At 39.9% G+C, this 22,258-nt stretch overlaps 1 protein-coding gene across 1 annotated transcript in view; it reads left to right on the top strand.

Moving 5' to 3' along the window:
• Window positions 1-21,464, top strand: part of PLPPR1 (phospholipid phosphatase related 1) — a 115,674-nt gene extending 94,210 nt beyond the window's left edge. The window contains exons 4-8 of the mRNA XM_088531368.1: window positions 1,183-1,315; window positions 10,216-10,466; window positions 17,420-17,596; window positions 19,064-19,195; window positions 20,423-21,464. Of these exons, the coding sequence (XP_088387494.1) occupies window positions 1,183-1,315; window positions 10,216-10,466; window positions 17,420-17,596; window positions 19,064-19,195; window positions 20,423-20,455 (726 nt within the window). The 3' untranslated portion in view covers window positions 20,456-21,464. The remainder of the gene's footprint in view (window positions 1-1,182; window positions 1,316-10,215; window positions 10,467-17,419; window positions 17,597-19,063; window positions 19,196-20,422) is intronic.
• The last annotated feature ends 794 nt before the right edge of the window (window positions 21,465-22,258 follow it).

Genomic DNA, 22,258 nt, shown 5'->3' with positions numbered 1-22,258 from the left:
TGTCTTTCTAAAGTACACTCTCTGTAACACTCTGATAAAACATGACAGATGGGATTTTTGAAGTGTCCACTCACGGTGGGCCATCACTGCCTCTAAAGCCTGCGATCAAATCCTCTCTGGCTTTATTTAGGGCACATATCTGACTTTTGTGCAGTCATGATCCTATTCATATGATAAACATTTATCATACCGCATAGAAAGAATAAATGTTCTAATCAAAAAAATTAGTAAATAAATACAGATAACATCAAGATAAATCCATCACTGGATTCCTGCATGCCAATGTTTTAAGAAACAAAACAAGTCATTTTTAGTAAATAAAATGTGCAAGGAACCACCTCTGGCCTTCAGACTAGCTTGCTTGGCTCACTGACTAGACTCCTTCTGATGAAAGAACAGTGGCTTCCTCCAACCATCTCTCTGGGAGTTGTCCCAAGCATTTCCAAAGAGACTGTATTCACCAAGCCGACGTATGTGGGGGACCAAGCTAGCAATGTGATGGTAAAGATGGCTGTCTAACACTGCTGAGGTCATACTGTGAACTTTCTAGTTTTCTGGTATAGATGCAGCCAGTTGATTTTTGATCTTCAGAATTTTGATTTTGCTTCAGAAAATCTTTTCAACTTATCAAGTTAACAGGAGCTGTCTAGCCTGGTTGACAGCCTCAGAAGACAGTAAGTTCAAGGAGACATGACAGCTACCTGAAACATTCATCTCTAAGGATGATCTGTCCCTGGTACTGCTGAGGTTTGCTGGTTGGGGTGGATTGTCTGCGGAACCACTTTCCACTTTCCTGCATAGGTAGAAGCCTTCCATTTGTAATCTGTATTCTAGCAGTAAATTTTAAATACTAAAAGCCTGACATGACAAAATCCCTATAATAGCGTAAAAAATAGAAGCCAGTGTGTGCTACATTAACAATAAAGGTTGTTCTCCATATCCCAGGATTTAACATGAGAGTGTTTGCTTTGGCTTGCCACTGAGTGTGATAATGACAGATTCTCTTCTTGGCCATGAGCCTGATCTATATTGCTTTATCCCGAGTGAATAAGTGCAGCTTCGCTGTGGAAATCCAATGTGCCAGAATAACTGGTGTGTAGTAGTTTATGTGGACTGGAATCAGACATCCATGTTTTAATGTTTGTTCATGCTGGTTTTAACCTTCTGCTTCTTTCCTGATAGATTTTTATTGGTGAAATATCCATGTATTTCATAAAGTCAACCCGAGAAAGTCTAATTATTCAAGAGAAAACTATTTTGACTGGAGAGTGCTGTTACCTGAACCCACTGCTTCGAAGAATAATACGTTTTATAGGTAAGCATACTTAAGCACAATGACTTTGGTCCCTGTTTGCACAAAACCAGAACAAAAGATCATAAAGATCTGCAGCACAAAATTAATTAAGCTGTGAAATCTTTGCAGGCATCTTCCACCTTAGAGGGATAGTCCCCCTTGGGATTTGCAAGGTAATGTTTGAAATGTGCCATATCATGCTGTGTGGAGCTCATTTATATCCTCTTCTGCTGAGCCTAATGCTTCTTCTGGATTCCTGAAGAAAAGTTATGCTGATCAAATCCTTATATGAATAATTCCATCACTGCTGTTCTGCGTAAGCTACGCATTTTACTTACAAACCTGTACTCAACAGCCCATCTCTTTGGCATTTTTCTTTACAATACTAATTTTAAGATCTACAATACCAGTATGTAATGTTCAGCATAGTGTAGTGTAAAAAAGCCTGAGTTCACCATGGAATTCAATTCTTATTTTTATTCTAATTGTTTCATTGTTGTTGTTGTTGTTAGGGATTTTATTGGGTTAGTTGCTGAGAAACTAATGAAGAAACTCTATCACTGAGTTGTTTGGAGGTTGATGCATATGATCGTTACAAAGAGCTGCGCCTTTTTTTGCTAAGCTTTTTTAGTGGAAAAATGCCTATGAGATCTCGCTGAGGCACCATCTCATGGCTCTTTCACAGTGGGAAGAGGATCAGCATTGCAGCTCGCATTGCTTCTGTGGCACCAACAGAGCATGTGGTTGTTCCATCAAGACTTCTCAATTCTCAGCCTTTTAAAGCTGGCCAGACCTCCTGTCTGGGTGTTTAGAAATAAGGAGCAGTGTTTGCTCATTTACTGCTTGCCTCTAGCACCAGGATAAGGAGACGGCAGCTCTGAATGGCTCATGAAAGCGGCTCTGACTTCATTCCTTCTCACTCATTCTTGAAAGGACTCGAGCTGGTGCTTGGGGTTAGAAGGATTGCCCCCCTGCTGACATATTTCGGAGGTATATGTTGTTTCCCACTGACAGGGAAGACCTTTAATTCACAGGGAGTCATGGTACCTCCCTCCCTGTTGCCTCTTAAACTTGGAGCATCCTTGTTTGCTGCCCATCACAGAGAGCTGTACCTCAAGCCACAATCTCTGATAAAAGAAACTACTGAGTAAGAATGCTGCAAATTGCTGGATCTCCTCTTCCTTATCACTGCTGAATTTGTGAGTTTTATATGGAAAAAAGAGGGCTGGTCTGAGAACATCGAGGATCGTATTGTTCCCATGGAGTGTCCATGGGGTTTGACTACATCTCCCTGCTGTGAAGTTTCTCATCTCCAGCAGATTTATCCTGTGGGGAAGAAACAGGCACAGTCTTTTTTCTTCTTCCCATTTGCCATAGAGGGAGCACTGAGAACACCAAAGATCAGGAAGAACAAACAAATAGTGGGGCTAAGCCCTGAGAAAGAGGCATCTGCATGCTCCCTGCGGGGCGCACAGGGACTGTTCCTGGTTTCTGCATGACATAACCAAGTAAAATAGCATTTCACCTTCCCCTGTGCCGGGAATGGAGACAAGCCACCCATGGTCCGTTACTCAAACCTGGCCTGTGTGTTGCCGGTGAAGATAAAAGACACTGAAATGTAATTAAAAATGAAATACCCTTGAACTTCACATAACCTCTAGGATATATTGATGGATAGTAAACTGCTATTAAGAGGGAAGCTGGGCACCGGAATCCACTTGGCCACTCAGGGCTTTTTGGCTGTTCCAGCACATTCAGCATGTTGAAAATCCTAATCAAATACTTTTGCCTGCAGGGTCAGCACTAAAAGAGCTTAGACCCGGGAGACTAAGCACTTGCTGTGTATGTTTTCTTATAGTTATCTCTTTCTATGCTGCTTTTATTTTAATTAGCTTTATTCTTAAGCTTTCATGCTATTGTTTCTCTCCTGATAGAGGAAGAGGGGGCACCAGTGGACCCTCGGAGGGTAGCAAAATATGAACCTTGCTGGAGAATTCAATTTTGGCTCTATGGCTTTATTTGTCTTCCAGAGAGAAAGAAAGTTAACCTTATTAGAAATGGCTTAAAATGTCAGTTTAACTACCCTGATGTTTTGTTTGCTTTTTCTGTGCCTGAAAGCTTCTCCCCACTTGTACAGTAAAGTGAGACAAGCAGTTTATTGAAAAGTGGCTGAAATAATTAATGAAAAGAATTAAATATAACTGCACTTTTTTTTCATTGAAACTGCAAATGCATCTGGAAGTCTTAACTCTGACTGACAATCTGTAGCTGATTAGGGGTATTAACTTCACATAGTTGCTTGTTTCAAAGACCCAGAGGATAACTGGGTGCTTGGCTGTGCAGAGGCTACCAAGCTGCTCATATGTGCTCTCCTGTGCAAGTGTCCCTTGCTAAACATGATAGCTGTAAGTTACAGAATTGATTAAGCAGTTTATCTCCCAGAAAATCCTAGCATGCGGTCTGATTTGTTGCGAAGAAGGCTGCTGCCAGTCTAGCCTTAGTTACTTGCAATGTTCAGTTCTGATAATCTCTTTCATCTGAACATGTGAGCATAAGTCTTCTGTGAGTTCATTAAAAGAATAGGGATTGAGCTCCTTGGAATATTGCTTTATCTCCTCAACAATCACAGTTGGTGTTAGGGGGATAATCACAAGGAGATGAAGGTACGTTATAGAATGCCTTTGAGGTCTCTTTTCTCCAGACTTAGAAAGGCAAAGGTGATTTTTGTCCATCCATGACTGTAACCAGAGATGCTGGGAGGAAAACAAAACAAAACGATGTTTTAAAAGCAGCAACCTAACTGTGCTTTTCCTACAACAGGCAGAAAATTGTAACTATTTCTTTGAGTCTTCATTCAGACTTTGTAAGGAAAGAGAAATAAAAAAAGAGAAATTCCAAATTATCTCTCTTTTTAGTGTGAAAAGTAAACATCATTGTCATAAAGTCTCCGTAGGATCTGTTGGCTTTGACTGCTAGACTTGAGCCTTCCTATCCCTTGCTTCCACCTCATCTCTATAGACCAAGGCATTTTTTTTGCACTCTAATACCGATGCAAAGAAATAAGCAACTCCCCCAACCTGATGATTCTCCTTAGATGCTGACAATGCTCCTTTTCATTTGTTTTCTTAGCTTGCCTGCTATGACCCTGCTTAAGATCTCCTTATTTTCCTCAATCCTACAACAGTGATCTAACCCTAAGCGACCCTCTAAGGTTCTTTCCTGCTCAGTTTAATGAGGTTTTTGAAGGTGGATCTTTGTTTTGGATTCCTACCTGGTTCTTTGTCCACAGAGATGTGAAACAAAATTTATTCTTTCTTCCTGACCCAGATAAGGGTTCTGCACTGTGGTAGACCGCTCTATTTGCAGCAGAGCACTGCCTCTCGACTTGACTTGGTATCACATCTTTAACTGCAGCCCAGAGAGGTGGCATCTGCTATGTACCCTATGTTAGAAAATCATTTCCTTTTTCAGTAGAAAAAGAAGCTGGCTTAGCCTGGAAACATCAGTCTTCGTTATCTGTTGTAACTTATGCCATTTTCCTCTATCTTTTATAACACTTTCCAGGGACATTTATTGTGAAGTTCTACAGGTCAAACAAATGCTATGTGATTGCTTTGGAGCACCTTTTTTCTCTGTCTAACACTGAGGCTGCAGTGCTATTCTCCAGTCACATCATCTCTCCTCCCTCTCCTCCCTATTCTTCACAGTAGTTGAATTACAAATATCTTATATCAAAATTCACAATTTACGTACTCGATCTTTTAAGAAGCCAGGGAGTAAGAGTGACTGATTTTTTCTTGGGTCTTTGCCTCTTCTCCATGTCTGCCCACTTGAGTGCACACAGCTTTTTGCATTTTTATTCACCACTATCTATGGCAGTTTCCCCTTCTGTACCCACATTAACATCTTGCCATCTTGCATTTGCTTCCCTGTTCTACTTCAACATTAGTATTGCAAATAGAGGCTCTAAATTTGTTGAGGTTTATTTAGCAAATGGACTCCTTCAAGAAATTACTCAAACTGTTTATATACAGCTGCTCTAGTCCCCCCTGGATCATGAATTCAAATCTCACTGGCTCAGCTTGGCAGGGTGACTGAGGAGTACATTGTTTTGCTTCTCAATATATTTGCTTTCTAATCCATGTGATTAAGTTGTATACCTGCTGAACCCTGATAACATGCAAGTAGCCTCTCTCCAGGTCAGATATTTAGAAATGCAACACGCTACATTATCACTACATATTTTTTTGTCAATGACCTTTATTGTGCAGTTGCATAATATGCAATTAATAAATCAGCTTTCACAGACAGCCTAATTTAAAGCGTGGCAGTGGGCAGCTAACTAACAAAATTAAGGTATTGTTTAAGCAAATTAAGGCTTTACTTCAGCAAATAATGATTTACAAGATTTATACACACATTGAATTTATTGAAATAGGCAGATAAAGAACTCTGATGTCAGCTCTCTAGTCTAGGCAGCTTCAGGAGGTAGTTGGCTCAGCCTTATCCTTCTGTCTGCCTTGGATCTGCAGCTCACTGTGAAGCAGTTTGTGTCTGTTATTAACTGGCTGTCTTTCAAAAGGACTCATGTTGAATTTAGGTGTGCTGTCTCTAACTTAAACTGCTGTAGCTGCTCCCTAGGTATCCCCTCTTACAAGTGAAATAGATCATTGTTGGGGGACAGATCAAATATTACAACAGCCTTTTGTGCCAGGCTCTGAGCTGACTGTTGCCTAGATGAAAATTGATAGACAAGAAGCATAAAAGAAGAAAGAAATCCTGTTCATGGTCTTAGCACTCCCGTGTTCTTTTGTACTTGTACCCAAATTTGTCCTTGCATAATGAGACCATGCATCTTTGTAACTTCCTACACAGGGAAGGGACATTATCCAGGCAGGATGTCCATTGCTGAAGCAGGCACAAGAGCTAACAGATCACTGGAGTCATTTGCAGTGCAAGGTCTTTACTGATCTGCATGACTGTCCTTAATTCCAGACATGGATGGGATCAGGTTATGAGTGTTTGGAAGAAGCTTGCGGTAGAGCCTGATGCTGGTATCCCTACAATCTCTGATAAATGTCGCTTTGCCCCCCTCTTCCTCTAATTGCAAAATGGCATAATGATACAGATTTCCTTTAATAACAGCCTTTAAAACCTAATGATAGGAGAGTTCAGGTCATGGTGCTGTAGTGGTTTAATTTGCTGCACATAAGGACCATTAGATCAAAACCTTCAAGAATGGTCTGAGGATCAGCATTTCTGTAGAACCAGGAGTCTTGAAGACTCCCTTCATTTGAATTTTGATCGTCATTAAAGAATATAGTATGTGCATGTGTGTGCACATCTGCATGTAATAAATAAGCTTTTTGAGTAAGCTGAGTATGACAAATTCAGACATTCACTGGACATTGGGAAATGGAGGGGTATCTAAACAAATATACTTCCAAGATGACTAGGAAACTGACCTTGAAGACAACTTCTTATGTTCCATGAGTCCTACAGTTCACTTTTTCTTTGTAATGTCACTTAAGGATTTCATGCTTTTTTCTTTAGTAAAGGCTTCTACCTTCTCATTCTTCTTTCCACTAAATGATTTCTCAATTCTGTCTTCCCAATATGTCTTCCTCCACTTTTTATCAGTTATTCTACAACTCCTAGTCTTTTTGTTTGTTTGTTTTTATTTCATATAGGTGTCATTTTAAGTGCCCATACTGATGAGGGTTTCCGTGGAGTCAACAGGCAGCTGCAGTCACTGATGTCAGAGAGATTCAGTGTAGGGGAAGCTTGAGCAAAAACTAACAGGGATAGGATGGTACTAAAACTACAGTGAGAGAGGTGAAGCTGGACTGTTCTACAAGACAGTGGTCTCCATCAGAATAAACAACAGGCATAACTGGAGTTGGCAACACAGGGAACCTAAGACCATGAAGACCATTGGAGCTGCTTCTCAGTAACAACCCATCAGTTTTGGGTTCTTGCTCGGAAGAATATTTGGCCATGTCCTAGGGGTAGGTAGAAGCAGACAAATTCTAAGTTGAAGCATTTGGAGTTGAAGCTGCTGCAGAGTTATATTCTTCTTCCAAGGAAAATGTTGATTCGGGTGAGTTTGTGCTGGGAAGACTTAAACTTTTCTACTTGTTAAAAGTCTATCTGTGCAGCTGGACTACCTGGCGTGTGTGGGTTAGGCACCTTATATAAATGAAATCAACTCCTATACATCCTATATCCTAGTAACCAATCATACAGGCTGCATTTTGCAGGGACTTTTCCCCTTGTGCCTTGAACTATTATCTTCTCTCGGCAAATGCTGCCTTCTAGACTAAGCCAAATTCCCTGATTTTCTTGGTCAGAGTCGCAGAGCTACAGTAAGGGCTGCTCCTTAGCAGGGGAAAAATCACCCCTTGTTTAACCCAAGCATCTAAGACTGTGAGAGGTACATGTGCTCCCTCTCTCTATGGTATTTTATCACAAACTTCAGCTGTACGAAACAGAAGAGCTAGCTACTTACCCTTCAGAGAAGCCTTTCGGCTATGATTTGCCTGCCTCTAAAATCCCAACAACCATGTCACTACATTCATATGCTCCAGTCAGTGTAGCTGCTGCAGGCCATTGAACAAAGACATTGAGCAGATGGATTCCCAAGGTGTAAAAACCATCCAGGGACTCGCCATCAACACCCCGTTTTGCTGATGTTACAACCTTTTCAGTAAGTAACAGTAGGCCCTACCTGAAGGTCTCCTGAGAGTACCTGGTATGTGATCAGTACCATCTGCAAGGGTTAAATCTTGCTGGCTGAATTTGTTGCTTCATAAAGCCAGGATTTTCATAAGGCACAGTTTGGCAGAACTGCAAGAGGGGATTACATGGATCAATATGTATCACAACTGAAAGCATGATAAATATTTCCAGCATAGCTTGTTCTGCTGTAGCTAGGGGACTGTAGTCCTCAACAGATGAGTCTGAGCCAGGGCCAGCACTTTTGGTGCTACTAAACACTGAGGCAATGCAGTTGCATTTCTGGTGTTTTTTGTTGTTGTTGTTGTTGTTGTTTTTAGAGAAAACTATATGAAACATCTCTGCAGCCATGCAATGCTTGAAGGTTGAACTAACTTTTTGAAATCCACAAAATTTTTCTGAAATGATGTGGTTCTTAACTTGCATTAGTTTATACATGAAAGACCATGGGACTAACCTCAGTATTTCATTTTTAGATTTCCCTGTAATGTTGTAAAGGGCAGGGTCATAATCATCATTCTCATTCTCACAGCACATCAAGAATGTGCTATCTAAAGCAAGCTTTGCCCATGGTTTTTAACAATTGTCTCCAAAGGGAGTTTATGAAGTAGTGTTCATCTCTCAAGTTCATCTCCCTGGGGAGGTCCCAAGTGAGGCACGTTCTCTGATGTCCTGCCTTGGTAATGGCCAGGTTTTTATTACTGTGGTCACCGAGCAGGTCACTAGGCAGCAAGTGGATGTACTTTACCATTTTCTGGGGCACAATTTTACTTTGTGGCCTGGAGCTTTGGTAATAAACTCAGCCTCAAAATCATCTTCACTGTAGCATTGCTCCTTCCTTCCCACATAGAAGTATTTATTTTGATGCAAAAAAATTCCCATTGCATTGTATTGCTGAATCCCTGAAATCTTTGTTTCTCAGACCGTAAGAGTTTTTTTCTGTATTTCTTTCTTTTTAATGCAGTACGGATAAGCAGTGAGATTATTATAACCATATTGTTGCCAGCACTCGGGATTTTGTCACAGCCCTCCTAAGATTAGCTGTTTTCCCTGGAGCTTCAGCTCTTGGTTTCATTTAAATACATGACAATCTCAGCTTATTTATAATTTGAATGACTTTAACCTACAGAGCTATAGGGAGGGAAAGGCAAAAATATATGATCCAACATTTGCAGACCATAATAAAAGTATTTATTTATCCTAAATTTTCATGTTATTTTAGTCCACCTTAGAGATTGGGTAGGGAGAAAAGGGAGTTGATTTACTCTTTTGAAACATCTGAGTTTGGCTCTGTGCAGACTTGCTGTTCTGTTCCTCCAATGTATGTGCAGTGTACATGACTAAAGATCCCTCTGTGCATTCATAGCAGCTGTAGCAGATATTTGTAACGCTCATGTGGGAGTCAGTGGAGAATGTGACAACTACAGGATGAAGTAAGGGCATTGCATGACCCTGGATATGCCCCTGGGTTCAAGTGCATGTGTCCTGTTGTAGCATTTGAGGATATGGGATCCCACCAACACGAGCTGAACTGCAACTGTGGGAACCATTTTCTCCTGCAAAGCCTGGGCCTGGGCCTGCAAGGCCCAAAGAAACTGGCAAATATTGCCAGATCAGGATCTTAATATTTTTCAACATCAGAACAGACAGCCAAAATCTCTAAGATATTTGACACCAGTTAGTCATCTTAAAGACAGTACTGTGTCTCAGCACTATACGGCTCTTCTACTACTACTTTATAGTTCAGAGCCCTTGCATGACCGGTTTTTGACCTATATCTGGTAAAAACATAAATATTTTTAATAACTTGTGCACAGGAGGCCTGACTGGTCTGAGCCTTTGGTATAGTAAAAACCTACAGACACAGAGATGCTGGGTTTTCAGTGAAATCAGTAACTCTCAAGTTGTGCTCCTAGCTTGCATCACAAAAGTACTTAGGCACATGCTTAACATTTTCAGCCTGATTTTAAGTCCTTCTCAAGTTGCTCAGTTAAGCGTCTCCTAGAGTTAAGCATGTCGTCTTCTGTATCAGGCCTTTGAAAAAGGACTGTGATCTTGGTAGGAGACTTTTCTGGATAGTTACTGCAGGGTTTGCTTCCTTGCCTCTCATTATTTCTTTTCCTTTCAAGGGCCAGTATTATTTTAAACATCATTGAGTAATATTTACTTTTAACCTTTCCTTGCAGGGGTTTTTGCATTCGGACTTTTTACCACTGACATATTTGTAAACGCTGGCCAGGTTGTGACCGGGAACTTGGCTCCTTACTTCCTGACCGTGTGTAAGCCCAACTACACGGGAAACGATTGCCGCATCCACCACCAGTTCATAAACAACGGGAACATCTGCACCGGGGATGTGGAGGTGATTGAGAAGGCGAGAAGATCCTTCCCATCCAAACATGCTGCTCTGAGCATCTACTCAGCTTTGTATGCCACAGTGAGTGTCAGTGATGATTGCCAGTTGTTTTTTTTTTTTTTTGAGTTTTTTTCTGTGCATCCAGGTGGGGATTTTTTTGCTGTTGTAGCTGGTTTTGTTGTTGTTCTTGTTGTGTTTGTTTGTTTTTCAAGAAAGAGTTGTTATGTTTGTGGTTTCTTTCTCCCTTGTTTATCCACGGGAGGAAATCACCTTCTCTCTGTGTTTTACCAGCTCCAGTCTAAATAAATACAGTTCATATTCCTTTGGGGTCATCCTGCGATGTGGAGGAATGAGATCTCGTCTTTTCTATTGATTTTCTCTTGGGCCTTGGAGTAAACAAGTAACCTTTTCCCCTTCATTCCCCTGTACCCACAACATTACCATGAAGTTGATGCTCACATGGCTCCTGGATTTTTACTATTTCTCTTGCATTGTTCACTTTCCATGGATTGTTGAACACATAAGATGTAAGGTGCACTGTTACAACAGGAGGCTGAACAGAGCTGAATTTTACTTCTCTTATTTAAGAACTGAGTTCCTCATGCAAATGTTTGAATAAAAGTCACTCCAAGAATGGTGAATAAATGATATAATATAGAGAGAAATGGATCCCCAGGTGACAGCCTGAGAAAGGCAATACTGCAAACCCGTCAGGAAAAAAAAATCTCTCTTTAAAAATCTCTTGAAGCATACTTGCTGCCCTGTTTTGTTTTCTGGCTAAAGTTCATGTGATGGTTTGAAAAGTGACCCAAGAATCTCGCTCACAAAAGCATGCTGACCCAGGTCACTTAGAAGACCTTGGTGGTGTTGCCAGTAAAATCCAAGCTCTGATTTGACTGCAGGCTGACTAGGTATTCTTCCCCTGAAAGCCTAAAACAAGAAACTAGCAAGTCTATTTATAAGTCATCAGTATTTGAGCTTTGCTTTAAATTTAAGAAAGACTCCTGTCTGTAATTTTCTGCATATTTTACACTCGCTTTGGTAATAGGTGAATAAACTCCATATAATTACTATGAAATAGAAATGCCAGGCCACTGTTGTTTTATTTACTGTCTTTTTGCATTGAATTTTCTGTGAATTATGGCAGAGAAATAAATTATTAAGTCTTTTAATCAGGATATTGGGCATTATTTGCAAAAATTTTGTGGGCATTATCTCCAATCATTAAAATCCCATATGCGAAAATCAGCTCCCTGAAAAATGAATATTGTTGTAGCAGGTGTTTGCATCATCATGAAATCATAGACAGCTTCCCCAAGGTCGGGCTTGGTCCTTGTTTTGCTTTACCCTTGCAGTATTGGCATTAGTAGCATCCTTCTACCTACTTCTGCCCAGTTTCCCTTGATGACTGGGAATACACTGTTCTCTGAAAAGCTAAATCTCTGAATTGCCAGGATTGCAAGAGAATATTGGTCTTGTTTTCTTGAAACTAACTCCCCATTGTTCTGCATTTCTGAGCCCTCGTCTGTCAAGGTACTCGTGTCCTCGCTTCACTTTATTGGAGAGGAGTGAACATGGCAACAAGCCCCTGTTCCACAGAGCTGAAATTCCTCCCAAACCTTTGTTGCAGATGTACAAGTGGTAGGGGAGTGCATCTGATTTTCAATGGTTAAGATAGGACTGCTACACCCCACAGATTCTATGCAGTCCAGGCCATTTGAGTGACCATCAGGTCTCTTCCATTCCACTCTCTAGGATTAAAAGTGCTATCATTGCTCTTTCCTCTAGCTGCCAGCAGGATGGACATAATACAGGAAACCAAGTATTAGTCTGCTCAGGCCCAACTATGCTTAATAATTTTGCTGTGCACAGTTCTTTAGGAAATATCTTGCTGATTCTAACATATATAGTAGGGTGAGTTGTTAGCCATAAAATAACAGGAGGTTTGGTTAGCATTAACTGTACTTCACATAAAGCCAAAGGTTCTTGGCACATAGCAAGAAAAATTAAAAGGGCATAATATGAGGAGATGGGAGAAGGAAATCAGCATAGACAAGTGTCCTTCATCACTCCATCCACTGTTGGGGTTTGGGAATCTCTGCCACTAGAGTACCCATTGCAAAAATCTGTTTACTGATTTGATCATTAACTCAGCTGGGGATGGTGTTCCCACTGTGACTGGTTTGGCATCGTGTGTGTCGTTTGTTTTTAATCTGGTTTTTATGTTCAATCAACTAAACTTTTTTACCTTTGCTTGCCAAAGAAACTCTGGAGAACCAAAAGTATCATTTTTGCAATCTCTTCACACTAAGATGTGTGAATCTTGAATGCTTATCACAGGGGAAGGAAAAACAACCAGCAACACTGGCTTCTATACTTAAAACAGTATTAGAATGATAACTAATGCTATTTTATTAATCCCTTAATGACAGGTCAGAAAGAGATGTCAGTCACTGTTTGCCTAGTATGCACAACTTTACAGTTAGAGACACCTGCTTCTAGATATTTTTTCCTTGGGGAAATGATACTAGAGAAATATTTCTGAATTTACTAACATTTCTAGCAAAAACAAACAATTCCCCTAGAAGATAAAACCATATGGAATGAAAACCATATAGCCAAAACTGAAAGAAGAATTCATCCAGGGTCATAATAGGGTCTTTAGTCATCAGTTTGGTAAAATATTTAGGCTTTCTCAGCTGACCTCTTGCCTAGCAGCACCCATACATAACATCTTCCGTCACCTCCATCTAGCTAGAAGGCTCTTCCACATTGCAGTGGATCACGACCTGGCTCTTATTTAATAGGTTGCTTATTAATGAGATTAGAGGGATTCAATATATCTGGACATTAAACTTACTTTCAACATTTGGAAAATTCTGACTGGCACATAACACTGCAGCAAATCCCTTCTGCAGCCCCTGTCACTGTGACCCCACCTGCATTCCCCTCATTTTCTGCATTAACATCCACCAGGCAATTAACTAAGTTCAAGGCCATAGCACCTAGGCTTCTGCACTGGCTATCTGGGAGACTGCATCATATTCTGCAACAAAAAATATTTTCAGTGGCTCTGTGTTACTGCCGAAACCCCAACAGTAAGGAAAAAGATGGTCTGTAAAACTTGTAAGACACACAATTTTCTGGCGGTGCTCTGAAATTGTGATGTCTCCAAGAAGAATGAATTATCACAAACCTCCCTCTCAAAGGGAGGGAGTTCTTCCATTCTACCTTCTTTACCATTATATAACACACATTATAAATATATGCAAATATATATGTTACATAAAAATATGTATATGCCTACTTTAAACTTAGAAACCGAATGCTTTGCAGATTATAGATGCTTTTGTGCCTTATAAAAAAGAAGTGAGACACCTTTTTTTATGCAACCCATGAGTGCTGTTATCACACATAATACATTACTAAATACACTGCTTGAGGGTATTGATAAGAGTGCAATAAAGAAACTAAATAGTATATTTATATAATTAAATCATAGCTAATTTATTTTCATGCTTGATTGATTCTGTTTTTCTCATATCTTTTCATAGTCACTTATTTTCCCTCTTCCACACATCAATTAACTGTTTTTGATACACTTTTTGCAAACAAATTTAGCCCATAAATAATATTGTGGGAAATTTTCAGAAACATCTGCAGGGTTTAGGAAGTCTAATATAAGTGCTTTTCACTGACACATTGGGCTCTTAAACAGGGCTTTTAAGTGAAGGGGTGAAGACGTGAGAATTTTTAGAAAAACCTTGACTTTAGGGACTAAGGCAATAAAGATCAAAACACAGTGATCAGCAAATCTGACCAGAATAGAGACTCTCACCCAGACATTTCTGACTGGAGCTTGTAATTTATAGATGAGCTAGGGCACGTCTTCTGGGAAAACAGTCTGTCTCCTTTTAAAACCTCCTACTGGTGGAGAATCTATCACTTCCCCCTGGCAATCTGTTCTCATGGTTAATTATTGTTCTCATTGCTACAAATGTCCTCTTTACTACAAGTTTACATTTTACTGCCAATACACATGAAACTTAAAACAAATTGGCCACAGATCATTTATTATAAGGAGAGGTCTCTCAGGGGCAGACCAAACATGCAGTTTCATCTCATACCTTTAAGAAAACAGGCATGAAGGGGTTGTTCTTTCTAGCTAGGATTTGCAGCTGTCTCAGCAGGGCTGTGTTGTTGCTTTAAAGAGCTGATTATTTTCCCTTGGTTACTGTAAACTGCAGTAGTGATTGGTGGGGAATAGGAAAACAACCCAGCTCCCCATTGCTCGATTGAATTGACTTCTCCTAGAGGAAATACATACAGCGAAAGGATGGGCGGTAATTATTCATAAAGTGGCACTTCATGTCTGCAATATTATTTCCTATTGTTTCCACAGAAGAAGCTTAAAGCGACTTTCAGGAGAGTCAGGTGCAGCTCTACCTACGTGCAGAGAGTGAGGAAAGATTGCCGCCTAGTGCTCGCTCACCCGCTCTCCTTCCAAGGCACGGGCTGCAGTCGGATATTTGGCAGCACAGAGTAGGAAACGCTGGAAGAGCTTAGCCTTATTCAGTCTGCTAGTATAAACTGTAATATTCCAATACGTAAACTGAGTTTGCCGTACAGTGTTATGCTCAGCAGCACTTTTGAGGGTAGAAAGGTTTGTTTCCCCAGGCAAAGGCCTTTTTTTTTTAATAGTCAATTTATATTTTCTGCAGATGACAGGTAACAGCTCCTTGGTTACAGTGCTTGGTTCCCTATTGTTGCAAGTGGTCACATCCCATCACTCTTATCTTAAAGTCAGCTTGCTAGGTGGGAGCTGCTTGGGGTGCTTCTCCCCCAAAACAAAAGCTTCCAACTCCCGTTGTCTCGCAGCTCTGAAAAAAATATCGCTGACCAAAACAGCCGTGCTGTGCTTCTGATAAAAGTGTTTCCTCACCTAGTTCGTATTCTCCGTCACATGGGCCATTCCGTTTATCACTGCACTGCCTGGCATGCAGTGTAGTGTGGTTTTGCCTAGGTAGGGGTCAAGAGGCTGTCAAAACTGTCTTCCTTGGGCAGCTTCTCTAGCTGCTCCCTGTCTCTTCCAGGAGGTTCCTGCTAGAAGAAGGGAGGGCTCCTTTCTTCTTCTGGAATTACATATTGCCGTAGTTTCTAAGATGGACAGCGGCCTGTGACGGGAAAAACTAGCTGTGTCGAGATTTGCTGGTACCGCCAGGGAAAAGAATGAAGACACTGACAAAGCCGGGGTAAAACAAATTGCTCTGTGCACAACAGTAAAAGAGAGGAATACATGAAAGGCAATGGACATTGTCCTTGAGAAAGGACGTCATTTTTGCCTAGATCTAAAAAACATGTTCATCATCCATCCCACAATGATCTTTGTATACATGGCTCACGAAGAGCAGGACAGAAATTAAAAAATAGCAAAATAACTGCTTACTGGCCCTGGTTGCCAGTTATCTCGTGGGGGGCTGAGTATGCTTTTCTGCACTCATTAGAGGATTCAGCACCCACATCCGCAAGCCATCCGATGAGGATGGTGACAAATGCCAAGGGCCAAGCCAACCCTTAGGAGCATCTTTGCCTGAGGAAAATCGAGGGGCAGCCTCACTCCAGCAGGGGCTGTAGCCAAGACTTGCAGCATGAGCCTGGACCCGACCCTGAGCTGTTAGGCTGGCAAGGAAAGAACGAGACATGCAGGTCTCCATCTGCGAGCTCAGCACCTCTCGTGACTGTGCTCTGCCCTCTCCTGGAAATCTAATTCCTCCAGGGCTGGGGAGATTTATGACTTCTGAATGGTGCTTTCAGGGTTCCCCACACTGGTGTGATTGCAGATGGAATTGTCCAGAATACAAGATCCATCTTTTGACATTTAACCACTGAAAATAAAAAGGGGCAAAGAATGGAAATACTACCAACTTTGGTGAATTTCTTTATATATATATTTATAGACATCAACAGTAGCATTTTTTTTTCTTTATGACTAAAGCAGCATCTTTTGATGCCAAAAAAAAAATGGAAGAGTTACTTCCAGGGCTTTAAATGCTTCCATTAAGCAGCAGAACAGGTCCAAATCTACACTATGTGGTTCAGGTTCATTTACCAGCTAAATAGTAAATATTCAGTGAATTTTCCAAATGAGTCATTCTGATTCTGTGTCATGTATGGGAGGCAATATGCCTTCCCTGTGCATGCTGGAGCCTTTTTTTTTTTTTTTTTTTGAAAAAAAAGCTATATAGTTATATGCATTTGTTTTGCTTACCCAAGCTTTTTAATTCATGCAGGTTTTCATACTTCTTTGCTGAAAATGATTTTATTATATTTCTTTGCCATTAGTCTTTGTGTGTCTTATATTATTCTCATTTTGTGACTCTGGAATTAATGACTGGCTGTGAATAATGCATTTAAAATTAAAAAAAAAGATGGTGTATATTAAGCAAGATTTCTGAGCATAGTGAAACTTTTGTTTAGTAATTACATTTTCAGAATCAATATAGTCTAAAATAAATCATTCTCATATTATGTTTTTCTTTCACCTTGCAGAGAAAATGTCTGTAGCTATTTCTCTTAATGTCAAAAATCTGGTTTTTGAACTTCATGGATGTTAGGCACTACCTCATGTGTGCATTACAGAATTGAATATATAGTAGTTGAACTTCAATTCTTGACTCATTTTGCATCACATTCAGTCATGAATTCAATATGTGCATGTTTACTAGCATATGAGCATTTGTACTGTTTAAGAAGTCAAGGGATCTGAACCTCTGCATACTGAATCAGAAACCCTACCATGTAACTGCAGTTGATTGAGTACAGGACATCCTTAAACATCACTTTTCAGGAACTATTTTATTTTCTTAAAAACATTCTCTGACTTAACTTAAACTTCTTCTTTTATTCTTTTATTTCTCAATGCTTTTCTATGAACCACGTACTTTGTTTCATTCTGACATAGTATATGTCTAGATGGAAAAGAATTTGATTTCTGGCAGAACATCTTTTCATTTGTGGCTTCTCCTGTGTTTCAGATGTACATCACAAGCACAATAAAAACAAAGAGTAGCAGGCTAGCCAAACCTGTTTTGTGTTTGGGTACCCTGTGCGCTGCATTCCTCACCGGCCTCAATCGAGTTTCCGAGTATCGAAACCACTGCTCGGATGTGATCGCAGGCTTCATCCTGGGGAGTGCAGTAGCTCTGTTTCTGGTAAGACCATCATTCCTTCCCCATTCTTCTCCTTAAAAATTACCTCAGCTCAAACAATTCCTTTTTTTTTTTTTTTTTGCTTTTCTTTTCTTACCCATCACAGCTGATGAATCCATTCCCTAAAAATTAATACTTGCCCCATCATGAAATCATCAGCAAAAATCCTAATATAATATGAAATCATGATTTTAATTAAGAAGGCCAATAGGATCTTATTCATATATTCACTTGTATTTCAAGAATATTTTAGTTACAGTGCTCTTGCTTGGCCTGTCCTGGGAAGAATGGTCTAAGGATGGAGGAGATTTGAACTAATTCAACAGAGATCCTGGCTCTGTTTAGTCAAAACATACTGTAAAACTGTGCACTATTTAACAATGAGCACTTTCTTTAACTATGCACATGACTTCTTTGCCTTTGGAAGGATTCGGTAGTGTGATTTTAACAGAACATCCATAGTTAATAGTTGAAATAGGGTTGAGAGAAACCTCAGGAGGTCATTCAGTCTACCCAAATCCCCTGAACTCAGCAGGGATCAATTTTCAAAGATTTATTACATCCGGATTGTCCTGTCATTGTATCTTCATATCTTTTTTTTTTTTTTTTTTGTGGGGGTGTGTTCTTCTTTTCAGGAGTAAAACAGAAAAAGAAAAAAGAATCCCAATCTTAAATAACCTATTCCAGCACTTCCCTTCCATAAATAGATGTTGATATCTCCTCATATGAATCTTTTTGTCTTTAAATAAGCCTGTTACTGCTTTCCTGATTCCCAGTGGAACAGGCAGTTTAAGACTAGTCCGTGTAATATAACCGGCAATCAGCCCATATATCTGCTCAGGACAATTCATATGGTGCCAGGACCCGTTTCCAGCAGTGACAGCCTGCTCACAACCCATTTTGGTGGAAGAAGCCCACTGGGAGCTCCGTGCTGGGAGCCGCCAGCAAAGCTCAGCCAGGCCGCAGTCTAAGAGCAGCACAGGGAAAGAGCCACCAAGGAGCTGGCTGCAGAAATTGCTCTGGCAGCAGATGAGTCACTGCCGAGGTGTGCTCCTTCCTTTCTGTTGCTGGACCCCAAGAAGTGATGTGCAGAGTTAGCCTCATTATTGTCACCATGTGCGTGTTGGCTGGGCTTGGTGTCGTCCAGATGTGAGGTGGATTCAGACACTGAATGTGCTGTTTTCACAGTCTGCAATTGATGGTCAGGGTCTCAAAGGAACTACTGGATGGAAAACACAGCAGGGCGGTAGTCCTTGGTTCTGTGAGGATGATGCAGACGCTGTGGCAGCCTCTTCCAGAAAAGGAGTAGAACTGAAACCTCAGGTTTTGTACTTTGCTAAAATGGGCAGTTTTGACTTGTTAAGTGAGAATGAATACCTGAGACAACTGATAGGAATTCCAGTCAATTCCTGAGGCTGAACATGCTAACCTTCCTGTTTTTTTTTTTTTTTTAACTCCTGGATTACATAGGGGATATGTGTTGTGCATAACTTTAAAGGCATACATGGAACTCCTTCTAAACCGAAGCCTGAAGACCCACGAGGGATGCCACTAATGGCTTTTCCAAGAGTGGAAAGCCCACTGGAGACACTGAGTGCACAGGTACTGTAGATCCACCCACCCAGGTTATCACCAAGCAGACCAAGCTTCGGGCAGAGTGAAAACTAGTTGTATGCAGAACTGCAGAGGGGGCTGATGCCCCCTCTAACACAAAATCCACAGTGAGTCTGCATCAAGTTTAGTCCGTTCAGGTACATTTATCCCTTATGGTCTCCAGAGCATTAGACCTTCTGTCCCTGAACATATTCAAAGCTAAAGCAATAAGATTTTATGCCTCTGCATATCTTTTGTGGTGACAAACTTTTGCTTAGAAGAACAGTAAACGGGAAGAAAAGTACAAATAATCCTGTCTAATTACACTTTGGGATACTTTGGAGAATTCTTCCCATAAATATTAATACTAACATTTATAATCCAGACCAAAAAAAAAAGCTAATAAAAAATTCTGATATAAACTAGTTTCTTATTTTATACTCAGTGTCTTCTTCAAAAAAACAAAATTCATATATTGTTTTCTAATAATGGTAAAAAGTTGCTAGGAGAGAAACTGAGGAACTAAGCAAATCCATATTTACACAATATAGGCTGGTGGGAACATTTAATTGGATGTTACTGATAAAGTATTAACTTCCAATGGATTGTATTGGAATAAAAGAAACTTGTCCAGTCCTCACAAAATGAATGCTAACAATTTTGAGAAAAAAGTTTGGACTGTAAGCTTTACTTTATCGCTTCTCTGTAGTGTCCTGATGTAATTTATTTATGCTTTGAATTTTGCCTCATCTTTTAAGTGGCCTGTCACTGCTCTTAGTGTGTGTTGTATGGCAGAGTCAACAGGGAATTTTATCAAACCCTTTAATGAACTGATGAAAACAAAAATAAAAAAAATATATATACACATATACATATATATATATATCCATTTATGGATGAGATGATATTTCTAACAGAAATATTTTGCTTAATTGAAAAGTCAGTTTTCATTATGAAAAGTTTTGCTAGAAGACTTTCAACCACTTCTGTAAATTCTGTGCAAGAACTGTTCTAGTAATGGACATACCATCCAGAAACCAAGACCTTTTTATCTATTCAGGTTCAATTTTGTATGAAAAAATAAACTGAGTTGGTAAAAATATTCATAGAGAGAATAAAATTGTCTAGCCATTTATTTGTAGATTTTAGTCTGTGCAGACTAAAACTAATCCACTTCATACACTAGATATAAAAATGGCATGTGTCAAAAATTTTCATGTATTTTCTTCTTTGTAGAATCACTCTGCCTCAATGACTGAAGTAACCTGAGTTGGAAGAGTGGCAGCAGAAAATATTTTTATTACTCTCCAGTACAATACTCCAAGACACACAGTTAATAAATGTCAAACTGTGATGACCAGTATTATGTTATGTCTAGTTAGAAGCTGATGTTTTGTACATTTTTTGTATGAGGAAGTGATGTAGCTTGCCCTGATTTTTTGTCAGCTTTAATATTATTATGCCAGAATTTAAAGCAAAGCAGAAAAAAGAAAACTTTTCTTGTTAAAAATGTGCACTGAGGAACTACATCTATGGAATTGTTAATGTTGTTATGTGATATTTGTACACAGATTCTTCTTTTTCTTCAGTTTTGAATTTATATACCTGAAATAAAATAATTCACTTTTACCTTTTCTTATGATAAGAAATGCTTCTACCAGTAGGTCAGATTCTGATCTGAGTTAGCTCAGCATTAATCTGAAGTAATTTCATGTATTTAATTCAGATTAAGATATTGGTGATCAGGAATCCAGCCTGAATAACATTGCCAACAAGTGATAAACAATTATTGTTGATTCTCAGTGAGCTGCTTAAGCATTCGCTGGCACCATGGACCCATTACCTGTTCCATTTCCAGTCTACTTGGTGGACTTGACTTATATCCTTAGGCATCTCACTGAATCAGAGCCTGATCTGGGGTAGAAGGATTGTGCTAGTTATTGAGGATAACTAAAACAATATGCTCAGTCTGCAATATAGACAGACCAGACATAAAAAATTTGTAGTAGTAGCTGATAGCATGTGAGCTGACTGTATCATCTCCGTAGATCTCAGTTCCTCCAATTGGCCCAGCCAAAGCTCCCAGTTGTATTTAATGGCTTCAGGAATAGACTATGGGGATTTATAGCCATTGCTGTGGAACTGAGGCTGAGGCTTTAAGTGTTTCATAACTTCATCATAGTGTTCATCATAGTGTTGTGGGGTAACCAGTAACATTTGTGCAAAGAAAAAGTGATGCCACTTACTTGGTGGAGCGGGAGAGCTTGGCATGCAGACTGGTATAGCTGGGCAGCCAGTTCTGCCCGGACAGCTGGCACGGGCACGCTGCTTCCCAGAGGGGCTTTCACGAGTCACAGAAATGAGCCTGGCACCGTCTGTAGTAGCAGTCTGCTTTTTTTCTGTAAATTGTACCATGCAGAATTTATATTGAAACTGCTATTTTACAGTTTAGCAACACTGCTTAAGGAATAAAAAGAGAATTTGAGGGGGGTGGGGGGGACAAGCAGGAGTCCATTTGCAGTTGCTAGAATTGGAGTAAAGGCTTCATTTCATCATTTTTCACTATTTCTAGGATTTTCCTGCATCTCATTCTTCTAGCATGGTGATAACTGCTGTATGTCTCCTTTAAAGAATGGAACCTCTGTCTGTACTTTTACTGGAATGTTTACCTCACATTTCCATGTTGGTTATTCTTGGCTTTTTTTGTATATTTTTTTCCAAAACAGATGATGAAAAATCAAAAAAAAAAATCTGTAGTCTGGTCTCTCTCTTATTTGTGTGTAACAGAGAGTATTTGGGATGCTTCTGTGTCTTGTCTTGCAGGGATTCTTTCAAGTCGGTATTTTCTTGTGACTCTGCTAATGTCTGGTTCATTCTTAGGAACATAAAAATCATACTTGGGCCATGCAGACCTTCTATGACAAGGAAATCTGGTTTGATCCAAATTCCACACACACTCTGACAAAATTTCTGCTAAATGAAACTGGCTTTGGAGTCGGTCCTTGCATATTAAGAAGATAATGACATGTTAGCAAAGGTTATAGGCAATCAGTACTGCATTCAGTACAACCA

The sequence above is a fragment of the Tinamus guttatus genome, unplaced genomic scaffold (genome assembly GCF_059628265.1).
Source record: "Tinamus guttatus ecotype Peru unplaced genomic scaffold, ASM5962826v1 Tinamus_guttatus_pri_ptg000410l, whole genome shotgun sequence".
NCBI classification, from domain to species: domain Eukaryota; kingdom Metazoa; phylum Chordata; class Aves; order Tinamiformes; family Tinamidae; genus Tinamus; species Tinamus guttatus.
Note: the sequence above shows the minus strand (reverse complement) of the source record. Positions and strands in the feature narration are given on the sequence as shown.